Raw genomic sequence first — 13,048 nt, forward strand, 5'->3', positions numbered from 1 at the left:
ATATTTTGCAAAACGAGTTTGACCCGGCGTTAATCCTGACCTGGCGGTAATACTAAGCATGCACTAAATATTTTGCGAAACGAGTTTGACCCGGCAGTACTTCTAGGCAGGCGCTTACTATATACCCGGCGGAAATTCAAGGACATACGGTATATAAGTCGCACCGGAGTATAAGTTGCATTTTTGGTATGCGCCGCTTTCGCTTTTCGTTTTCTGCTGCATATTTCACGACGTCCAGCTTGTAATCTGCAGTACATGATTTCCTTTTCGCTGCCATTTTTGTTCAGCCCTTCTCAGTTTTTACAAGTTACCACCAACATTGAAATCATCCATTTTAATAGCTACAGAAGTCGCATATAGCATATAGCAGTTAGCATCCCATGACCCACAATGCACTTCTGCCATGACCCTCCCCCGCCAAATTCTTATTGGCTGACGTGTGTGTGACGATTGCTGACATTTTCCTCGTCTCTTCCGCGAATGAGATAAATATTATTTGATATTTTACGGTAATGTGTTAATAATTCCACACATTAGTCGCTCCGGAGTGTGTATGTGTGTATATATATATATATATATATATATATATATATATAATATATTTATAAATATACATACACATATATACATATATACACATATATATTTATAAATATACATACACATTCATATATGTGTATATATATATATATATATATATATATATATATATATATATACACATACATATACATATATATGCATGTGTATATATATATATATATATGTGTGTGTGTATATATTTATATGTGTATAAATATATATATTTATATATGTGTATATATGTATGTATATATATATATATATATGTGTATATATGTATGTATATATATATATATATATGTATATATATGTATGCATATATATATATGTATATGTATATATGTATGTGTATGTATATATACATATATATATGTGCGTATATATATATATATATATATATATATATATATATATATGTGTGGGTGTATCTATATATATATATATGTGTATATATATGTATATATATGTATATATATAGATATATATGTATATTTTATATATATATATATATATATATATATACACATATATATACATATATATATATATATATATATATATATATATATATAATATATAGATAGATAGATAGATAGATATAGATATATACAAAAAAATGCATAAAAAGTAAAGAAAAATACATTTGTGGAAATGTAAAGAAAAGGGTAAATTTTTATATATAAATGTTACAATATTAAATGCCACTTTTATTTAGATACAATTAAAACATTTTAAAAAATACGAAGATATATTGAAATGGAATAAATTACAGCAACAAATATATTTATAAATAATAAAAATAAATATTTTTTTTCTATGTTATAATATTTAAAAAAAACATTATAAAATAAAAAGCTGAAATCAGACATTTTTCTCTTGCTTTTCCAGTTCAGAATAATAACACCAAATGTGTGTCCAACAGGAAGCAATAACAGTGGTAAAAAAAGTCAGTAACTTTTTCTGTCGGCCTGGCTACTAAATAAAGTTGCTGAGTCATGAGGTGTCGTCTCCTCCCCGCACATCTGTGAGTTTCTTCTGGCTGCCAACGGTGGAAAAGAGCCAGCCCATCTCCGCTAATTACCAGCGCCAAATTGTATCATAGCATTTGTAATTAGAGCACGCTGTTCCAGATTAGTCCAGCATCAGCCTGCGCGCTATCGGCGCCCCCATCTCCCTTCATCTCTCCGTTTATCACCGCCTCCCTCCTCGGCGCTGCAGGCCGCCAAAGTGGGCGCCACTTCCTGGCGCTGGCCCAAACTTCCCCACGCTGAGGCCGAGTGACACGCAGTTACTTCCTATGTCAGTCCCTGGCCAGCAGGCGGCCGCTCACTGCGCTAATTGTCCATCTTTTCCTCCACTTTTCTGTCCTGCCAATCTCCAGCCGACTGGAAAAATGCCCGACTGACCTTCAGACGCGCCGCTAATTTGAGCCTGCGAATGCTAATGACATCGTTACATATTCCCACCAAATTGCCTTAATTGCGAGTCGACAAGCGGGTTGCACTCCTCGGCTGGTGCGTTGATAAAAATGGCGACTTTGAAATGGTCGGGGTGGATGTCGGCGGACTTTTAGACGATAATTACGAGCCGTCTTGGGCGTAATGAGGCGCGGAAAACAGCGCAGAAGTTAAGGAGACGTCAAAGTAGTAACAGGGGCCCAAATATTGCATTTAAAACAACATTATGGAAACACTTGACCTTAAAACCACAGCGCCAAAAAGCAGTTGGTTGTCCATTTTGTTGCCATGGCGACCTTTCATAAGCCATCTTTCTCATCTGCAACCAGTGGACCAGCCGGGACACTTTTTATTTTGTGTTGGCAAGGAGCAGACATTACTTCTGGCCACTTTAAACAAGCAAGATGGTCAAAGGCTAAAATGTGAGGATTTATTGAAAGATTCTACTACTTCTACTTCAATAGACTTCATCTAATGCACAATTTTAAAAAGTTTTTTGTGCAAAAAGTGCACACATTTGTTGAAAATGTGGTGTATTTATTTTAATATTATTTTTATGTCATTCTCACCTCATTAATTCACATAATTGTATGTACAAAAAAAAAAATCTCACTTAAGGTACCCCTAAATATGTGTACACATTTTTTTGTTGCCTTTTTATGTTACCTCAAATATTTTGAATTCCCACCCAAAAAAAATCCATATTTTTTGCAGCAAAACAAGTCAAAATGACACTTTCAAATAACATATAAATAGCTCTAATTTCCTGAATATTTTTGGTATTAAATCAAACTAAATTGCAGTCAAAAGGGCACTTTTTAACACTTATTTTAGTAACATAAAAATATGTAACATTTCCTCAATTACTGCAAATTTTTGCACAAAATTGCACTAAATTAATGCAGAATTTGTACTTTTTTTTCCCAAGTAACCTTAAAAATGTATCAAATTCCACAAATTACTTAATTTCTTACCACAGAATCTGAGTAAATTCTAGCAAAAATGTTGTTTTAACACTTTTTTTCAATACATTTCCGCAAATTACTGCATTTATTTATACAGAATCCAAGTAAATTCTAGCAAAAATTGTATTTTAATACTTTGATTTATTTTGCACATTACTGATTATTTTTTGCACATTTACAACGGCTTCCATACATTACTGTCCATGCGTGTGCCAGTCCAGAAAACAAGTGTTTATTATTCTTTAGGGGTCCCAAGAAGTACAAAACAAAAAGCAGCCCTAACCCGAAACCATTAACCCCAACCCCCAACCCTAACCTAAACCCAACCCTAACCCTAAACCCAACCCTAACCCCAACCCAAACCCCAACCACAAACCTAACCCTAACCCCAATCCTAATCCTAACCTAACCCCAACCCTAACCCTTACCCCCAACTCTAACCCTAACCCCTAGCCCTAACACTTTTTAAAGTAACCTTAAAATAATGTCAAATTTCCGAAAAAATACTAAATACTTTATGCATCGAATCCTACTAAATTCTTTTGAAAATTGTGCTTTTTAAAATAACCCTAAAGTATATGTAAAAAAAAATCCTCAAATTACTTTTTCCCAAAATCCAGCTAAATTACTGCGGAAATTGTGCTTTTCAACACTTATTTTTAGGTTACCCACAGACTACAACTAAATTATCACAACATTTTTGCTTTTTAACACTTTTTTTTTAGGCTACCCTAAAAGTACATACATTTTCAACAATTTTACTGAATAGTTTTTGCACGGAATCCTACTTAATTCCTGCTAAAATTGCAATTCTTAGTACTTTCTAGAGTAACACTAAAAATATTTCAGATTTCCACAAATCACTGAATATTTTTATTTATTAATGTCTCGCTTAAATGTCCAATTTTCACACTTTTTAAAGTATCCCTAAGCTTATGTCAAATTTCCAAAAAATCCTAAATATTTTATGCACTGAATCCTGCTAAATTATTTGAAAATGACGCTTTTTTACCACTTTTTAGAGTAACCCAAGAACATATGTTTGAAAAAAATGCTCAAATTACTGTATTTTTTATCTTTGAATCCAGCTACATTAATGCAGAAATTGTGCTTTGAACACATTTTTTGGTCACCCACAAAATACTACTAAATTGTTACAAATGTTGTGCTTTTCAACACTTTTTTTTAGTTATCTCTAAACATTTAAAATATTTTAAATATTCTTAACAATTTACTGAATATGTTTTGCACGGAATCCTGCTAAGTTCCTGCTGAAATTGCACTTTTTAACACGTTCTAGAGTAACACTAAAAATATGTCAGATATTCACAAATCACTGAATAATTTTAACTATTAAATTCTCGCTGAAATGGGGAATTTTCACACTTTTTAAAGTCACCCTAAGCTTATGTCAAATCTCCAAAAAATACTAAATATTTTATACACTGAATCATACAATATTATTTTTTTAAATAACACCTTTTACCACTCTTTAGAGTAACCCTTAATTATATATTTAAAAATAATAATAATAATTACTGTATTTTTTCCACAGAATCCAGCTGAATTACTGCAAAATTGTGCTTTTTAACGCTTATTTTTAGGTCACCCACAGTTTAAAACTAAATTATCACAACATTCTTGTTTTTTAACACTTTTTTAATCTTTGTTTAGGTTACCCAAAGATTACAAATACATTTTTCACAACAGTTTTTGCTTTTTAACACTTTTGTACCCATAGAAATATCTACATTGTCAACAATTTACTGAATATCCTTTGCACAGAATCCCACTAAATTGCACTTTTTAGCACTTTCTAGAGTAACACTAAAAATACGTCAGATTTCCACAAATCACTAAATATTTTTACCTATCAAATTCTCACTGAAATGGACAATTTTCACACTTGTTCTTTTAAACACTTTTACAACACTTTTTTTAATTACATTTTCACCAATTTCCTGTTATTCTTGCTGAAATTGACAGGTTATACACTTTTTAAAGTGTATAACCTTATGTCAAATCTCCAATAAATACTAAATGGTTTTATGCACTGAATACCACTAAATTATTTTGAATATGACGCTTTTTACCACTTTTAAGAGTAGCCCCAAATTATATACTTTAAAAAAAATCTTAAATTACTGTATTGTTTTCACAGAATCCAGCTAAATTAGTGCTGAAATTGTGCTTTTTTAACGCCTATTTTTGGGTCACCCACAGTTTACAACTAAATTATCACAAATGCTTTGCTTTTAACACTTTTTTTAAGGGAACCTAAAATACTTTTTGCTCGGAATCCTACTTAATTCCTGCTGAAATAGCAATTCTTAGCACTTTCTAGAGTAACAATAACAATATGTCAGATTTCCACAAATAACTGAATATTTTTACCAATTAAATTCTCGCTGAAATGGCCAATTTTCACACTTTTTACAGTAAGCCAAAAGTATTTGCATATAAAATCTAAATATTTTATACATTGAATCTTACTGGATTATTTTGAAAATGACGCTTTTCACCACTTTTTAGAGTAACCTTAAATTATATATTTAAAAAAAAAAATTGAAATGGATGGATGGATGAATAAATCACTGTATTTTTTCAGGGAATCCAGCTAAATTAGTGAGGAAATTCTACTTTTTGAAGCTATTTTTAAATCACCCACAGTTTACAACTGAATGATCACAAACGCATTGTTTTTTAACACTTTTTTTTTTAATAAACCTTAAAAAATATATACATTTTTAACAATTTTACAGAATATTTTTTTGCACAGAATCCTACAAAATTGCACTTTTTAGCACTTTCTAGAGTAACACTTAAAATATGTCAGATTTACACAAATCACTGAATATTTTTACATATTAAATTCTCGCTGAAATGGCCAATTTTCACACTTGTTCTTTTAACACTTTTAACACTTTTTTTAAATACATTTTCACCAATTTCCTGTTATTCTTGCTGAAATTGACAGGTTATACACTTTTTAAAGTCACCTAAAGCTTATGTCAAATCTCCAATAAATACTAAATATTTTATGCACTGAATACCACTAAATTATTTTGAATATGACGCTTTTTACCACTTTTAAGAGTAGCCCTATATTAAATACAAAAAAAATAAATCTTAAATTACTGTATTTTTTTTCACAGAATCCAGCTAAATTAGTGCTGAAATTGTGCTTTTTAACGCCTATTTTTGGGTCACCCACAGTTTACAACTAAATTATCACAAATGCTTTGCTTTTCAACACTTTTTTTAAGGGAACCCTAAAAATACGTTTTGCACGGAATCCTACTTAATTCCTGCTGAAATAGCAATTCTTAGCACTTTCTAGAGTAACACCAACAATATGTCAGATTTCCACAAATCACTGAACATTTTTACCTATTAAATTCTCGCTGAAATGGCGAATTTTCACACTTTTTACAGTAAGCCAAAAGTATTTGCATAAAATACTAAATATTTTGTACTTCGAATCTTACTGAATTATTTTGAAAATTACGCATTTCGCCACTTTTTAGAGTAACCTAAATTATATATTAAAAAAAAATAGAAAATGGATGGATGGATGAATAAATCACTATTTTTTTTTCACAGATCCAGCTAATTAGTGAGGAAATTGAACTTTTTGAAGCCTATTTTTCGATCACCCACAGTTTACAACTAAATTATCACAAATGTATTGCTTTTAACACTTTTTTTTTAGGAAACCTTAAAAAATATATACATTTTTAACAATTTTGCTGAATATTTTTTTGCACAGAATCCTACTAAATTGCACTTTTTAGCACCTTGTAGAGCAGGGGTAGGGAACCTATGGCTCTAGAGCCAGATGTGGCTCTTTTGATGACTGCATCTGGCTCTCTGATAAATCTGAGCTGACATTGTTTAACATGATAAATAATGAATAATTCCACTTGTAATCACAGTGTTAAAAATAACGTTCAAAATATAAAACATTCTCATGCATTTTTATGTTCAAGAAGTTGGTAAGAAGTCATTTGTTTATTATTGGTTAGTGTGGGGTTTGCCCTCCAGGAGGTTCTTCAGACCACCAAGCACTGACATGAGAGCCTGTTTCAGGGTTACAATATTGTTTTATTTTTCAATAAGTCTCTCAGTTGCTTTCCAGCAATTGTCTTTTTCTCTTTCCTTCTCGCTCGCACTCTGGCTCCAGCCCAAGCCCGTCTCTCCTCCTGGCTGCTGCTTATAACAGAGCGACAGGTGATCAGATAAAAAGGCCCAGGTGGGCCATCTACGCACCTGTCGCTGATTTTGAGGCCGGTACTGGCAACACCCCGCTTCGCTGCAGGCCCGCAGGCCACGCCCCCTCCACAGTTAGCTTCAGAATAACAATGTTATTACAAAGAATAAGAGAACTTTCTTAAAAATGTACGCATTTTGTTGTGTTCAGTGTTAAAAAAAATATTATATGGCTCCTACGGAAATAAATGTTAAAATATCTGGTTTCTTGGCTCTCTCAGCCAAAAAGGTTCCCAACCCTGCTCTAGAGTGCCACTAAAAATATGTCCCATTTTCAGACATTGTTTTGCCCCAAATCTTTAATAAATGGACATTATTCATTCATGTGTCTGCAGCACGAAAGAACAATAACGTCTTCTTCCCCTTTGCAGCTCAACTTGGTGTCCAGCGTCACCATGTCAAGAACCTGCCCTACGCGTCCCCGCCTAACTTACCGCAAACGCCCACCACCCCGACGGCGCCCGTCACCCCCATGGCGGCCATGCCCAGGTCCCGTCGGTGCTGGGCGGAGCCAACGTGCCCAGCATGGGAGCCATGCGGCGGCGCCACACGGACAAATACTCCATGCCGCTGTCGTCGGGTAAGACCAACTACGCAGCACACACTTTAGCCAAGTGCCCGCGCTTTAACAACACACACACACACACACACACACACACACACATGCTGAGTTTAATCACTTTCTATGTAAATAGAGAGGAAACTGCACATGAATATTACAGCAGTGTGGAAATAATGAAGTTCAAATAACAGCCAAGTAAATATCATATTTATTGCAGCAGGACATATTGCACGCCGGACTTTTTAGCATTTTTTAAACGCTCCGCCTGTGATGTTTATATTTACCGGCTGTGTTTAGCGCCCGGTGTCATCAATAATTCAGCGCGGGCCTAACGAACTGCACGGATCTCATTTTATGGATTTATTAGTGTTTAAGACCTCTCGCGAGAGACATTAATTAAAAATGTATTTTGTTAGACATGGAAATGCTGATTTGATGTACCCCCAACCCCCCCTCACCCCCCCCCCCCCCCCCCCCCCCTCTCTCTCTTTCTCTAACCTCCCCCCACCCCTCCCTCCCTTGTGTGTTTTTTTTTTTAATGTGATGAAACCTTGACTGAGTCCAATACCTGGAGGAATAAAAATTTACCAATTATTTTCAGGTGGTGACACAGTATTTATTTTTCCAGAGATCGCCCCAAACTACGAGTTTTATAAGAACGCGGATGTCAGACCGCCGTTTACTTATGCAACCCTCATAAGACAGGTGAGTGGAAATAAATTAACTTTGCCTGATTAGATTCAAATTAATTGCAGCATGATTTGTGGCGGCTCCCCGTGCGTGTGTGTGCGTGTGTGTGTGTGTGTGTGTGTGTGTGTGTGTGTGTGTGTGTGTGTGTGTGTGTGTGTGTGTGTGTGTGTGTGTGGTTAGTAAAGCATTATTTGATGTCATCTCATCCCAGGCTATCATGGACTCTTCCGACATGCAGTTAACGCTTAATGAAATCTACAGCTGGTTCACGCGCACGTTCGCCTACTTCAGACGCAACGCCGCCACTTGGAAGGTTTGAAAACGCATTTTACCATTTTTTTTTTTGTTTTGTTTTATGAAGAAACGGCCCAGAAATGAATAGCGTGGCTGTAATTATACAGCAGCCACTCCATCATCAGCACCTTTTGTCGGGCGAGAGGCCGCCCCCCCCCCCCTCGCTCCTCGAGCCTCCCCTTGCATATCATTGATTAATTAGGAAGAAAGATGGCCGTCAAGCCGGGGGGGGGGGGGGGGGGTCAAAGATGCGCGCAAACACGCAAGCAAGAGTCGACCCTGTCACGGCGGAGGAAGTCCTTATATGGGCGCACAAAAGGCTCCAACTTCATTGTTTGTATAAAGAAGCCATTTCCGCTTGTCAAAGCTCCTCTATCCGTCACATTACAACATCTTTTTATTTTTTTCAATCTTTTTTAATGAATGATTATCTCTTTTTTTTTTTTTAGACGCCGTTATCTACGCGGGGTCGTCCGTCGAAGCGCTAACGTGACGGCCCGCTCTTTGATTAATGTGGAGAATTTGTTTGGAGGAGGGGGGGAAAAAAAGGGAAAAGGTGGTTTAATATCTGCCTCCCTTGCTGCACCCCCCAACCCCCCCCCGACCACCGCCCCTCCACCACCGCCACATCCCTCTTTTCTTCTCCATGCAGAAGCTTATTAGTTCTAACTATATAGCATGCATAATAAAACTGCTCATTTGCTCATTAATATTAAAATTATCATATTCACAGCCATGGGCATTAAGATCAATCAAATCCAGGGATTTTCAGGTCAGATGCGAGATCTGCTTATGAGGATTTTTTTCCTCTCATTTTATATATACATATACATATATATATATATATATATATATATATATGTATATATATATATATATATATATATATATATGTATATATATATATATATATATATATACTTATATATATATATACATATACTTATCCTGAATCCTCTTCTTGGAGAACGAGCAGTACACAACGAGATATTAAATTGTATTATTTAATTCACGGTCATATAGTTTGTAATTAAATCAAATACGGCGTATATAGTAAAAAAAAAAAAAAAAAAAAAAAGATGACGCGAGATGAAACACACACACACACACACACACACACACACACACACACACACACACACACACATTATTGTATTTTTTGCCTTCTTGAGACCTGAGAAAAAAGCCTACTTCTTTAGGACCACCTTTTCTAGATATGTAAAGATTTGTATTTACAGCATTAATAATTATACATACTTCGAGGTAAGCTTTTATTTTATTTTATTTTAAATTTTTTGTAATTGATTTTTAATTGTCATTATTTCCTTCATGTATGTGTATTTTGTTATTTTTATTAATTTTGTCCAAAGGGGGCGCATTTCCATTTCCAACACACACTTGTTATTTCATATGTTGACCAGAGGGGGAGCACTTTTAAAAACGACACACAATCCATTTTAATAATCCCGCCTTTTTGGGGAACACCCTAATTTCACCAGTGGTGCAAATGAGACATTCTCTATTAGATGCAGTAGTTTCCCATATTGGGACCATGATTTATGTCCTAACTTGTTCACACCTCCTCATATGGAAGCTACTTTTTCTTGTTGATGTCTCAAGAAGGGTAGAAATACACACACACACACACATTCTTATATTTTTTACCGTCTTGAGACCTGAGAAAAATGCCTACTTCTTTAGGACCACCTTTTCTAGATATATAAAGATTTGTATTTACAACATTAATAATTATACATACTACGAGGTGAGCTTTTATTTTATTTTATTTTTTGTAATTTTTTTGTAATTGATTTTTAATCTTCATTATTTACGTGTATTTTGTCATTTTTATTAATTTTGTCCAAAGGGGGCGCATTTCCATTTCCTACACACACTTGTTATCACATATGTCGGCCAGAGGCGGAGCACTTTAATTTTTTAGACACGCTTGTTATTTCATATGTTGACCAGAGGGGAGCGCTTTTAAAAAAACGACACAATCCATTTTAATGATCCCGCCTTTTTGGGGAACACCCTAATTTCACCAGGGGGTGCAAATGAGACATTCTCTATTAGATGCAATGGTTTCCCGTATTGGGACCATGATTGATGTCCTAACCTGTTCACACCTCCTCATGTGGAAGCTACTTTTTCTTGTTGATGTCTCAAGAAGGGTAGAAATACAAGAACACACACACATTATTGTATTTGTTACCTTCTTGAGACCTCCGAAAATTGCATACCTCTTTAGGACCACCCTTTTCTAGATATATAAAGATGTGTATTTACAACATTAATAATATATACAAACTATGATGTAAGCATTTAGTTATTTAAAAAATATATTGTAATTGATTTTTAATCTTCATTATTTACTTCAAGTACATGTGTATCTTATTATTTGTACTCATTTTGTCAAAGGGGGCGCATTTCCATTTCTTACACACACTTGTTATTTCATATGTTGACCAGAGGGGGAGCTCTTTTAAAACCGACACACAATCAATTTGAAAAATCCCTCCTTTTTGGGACCACCCTCATTTTTGATAGATTTCACCACCAGGGGTGCAATGAGACATTCTATATTAGATGCAATGGTTTTCTGTATTGGGACCATGATTTATGTCCTAACTTGTTCACTGTAATTTTCCTTGGTGATGTCTCAAGAAGAGTATAAATACAAGAACACGCACACACATTCTTGTATTTATTGCATTCTTGAGACCTCCGAAAAATGTCTACTTCTTTAGGACCACCCTTTCGAGATTTGTAAAAATGTGTATTTACAACAATAATATAAACATACTATGCAAATATAAAAAAGGTAAGCTTTTAGTTATTTTTCTTTCTATTTGGTTTTTAATCTTCATTATTTACTTCAGTTATTAAAGTATGTCTCCATATACATGTGTATTTTATCATTGTTATTAATTTTGTCTAAACGGGCGGGGGGGGGGGGGGTGCATTTCCATTTCTTACACACACTTGTTATTTCATATGTTGACCAGAGGGGAAGCACTTTTAAAAACCGACACACAATCAATTTGAAAAATCCCTACATTTTGAGACCAACCTAATTTTAAAAAAGATGAATAAATAAATAAATACATATATAATATTTATTTATGTATTTGATAGGGAAATCATAATACAAATATTAAGAGAAAAGACACCTTTTGTTTTGCAAAGGAGACATTCTCTATTAGATGCAAGTGTTTCCCGTATTGGGACCATGATTTATGACCTAGCTTGTTCACACCTCCTCATATGGAAGCTACTTTTCCTTGTTGATGTCTCAAGAAGGGTAGAAACACAAGAACACACACACACACACACACACACACACCCAGTGACACCTCCGTGGTGTTCCATACTTCAAAGGATGTGTCCATAAAGAGCAGAGTCGCCATTATCGGGACCTTCAGCATTAAAAGCCATTCGCCATGCTGATTACCTCCTTTTAGTCGCCATACTCTTGATTGATACCTACTGTGCGTGCCGGAATTACAAGAGCATTTTTTTAATTTTTTTTTAGCTAGTTAAATCAAAGGTGCATGAATGTGCTTCCTCTGACCTGTCCGTCCATCTCTCTCTCGCCGCAGAACGCCGTGCGCCACAACCTCAGCCTGCACAAGTGCTTTGTGCGCGTGGAGAACGTGAAAGGCGCCGTGTGGACGGTGGACGAGGTGGAGTACCAGAAACGCCGGTCGCAGAAAATCACAGGGTACGAAGAGAAAAAAGGAAATTTTGGTCTGATTTTTTTTTTGCTGCTAATGCAGGGCGAGTCAACTCAACTGTTCTGGGGGCCACTAAGGGGGGGCCAACGCACCAAATCAGTGAGGGTGCACAAAATAGATGATTCTTATTCATTCCAAATCCAAATAAGATATAATATATAATATTAATTATTAGGGCTGCGAATCTTTGGGTGTCCCACGATTCCATTCAATGTTGATTCTTGGGGTTGCGATTCGAGTATATATTGATTTTTTTCGATTCAACACGATTCTCGATTCAAAAATGATATTTTTCCGACTCAATAGGATTGTGTATTCATTCAATACATAGATTTCAGCAGGATCTACCCCAGTCTGCTCACATGCTAGCAGAGTAGTAGATTTAAAAAAAAAAGCTTTGGTAAATGTAAAGGACAATGTTTTATCAACTGATTGCAATAATGTCAATTTGTTTGAACTATTAAAGGAAGCAAAAATATGACTTATTTTATC

At 35.0% G+C, this 13,048-nt stretch overlaps 1 protein-coding gene across 1 annotated transcript in view; it reads left to right on the top strand.

Annotated features, from left to right (window-relative positions):
- LOC133561239 (forkhead box protein P2-like) overlaps window positions 1-13,048 on the top strand; it is a 289,077-nt gene that overhangs the window by 254,561 nt on the left and 21,468 nt on the right. The window contains 6 exon segments of the mRNA XM_061914578.1: window positions 7,645-7,669; window positions 7,672-7,758; window positions 7,761-7,853; window positions 8,464-8,540; window positions 8,737-8,838; window positions 12,422-12,543. Coding sequence (XP_061770562.1) covers window positions 7,645-7,669; window positions 7,672-7,758; window positions 7,761-7,853; window positions 8,464-8,540; window positions 8,737-8,838; window positions 12,422-12,543 — 506 coding nt within the window.

The sequence above is a fragment of the Nerophis ophidion genome, linkage group LG10, assembly GCF_033978795.1.
Source record: "Nerophis ophidion isolate RoL-2023_Sa linkage group LG10, RoL_Noph_v1.0, whole genome shotgun sequence".
Taxonomy (NCBI): Eukaryota; Metazoa; Chordata; class Actinopteri; order Syngnathiformes; family Syngnathidae; genus Nerophis; species Nerophis ophidion.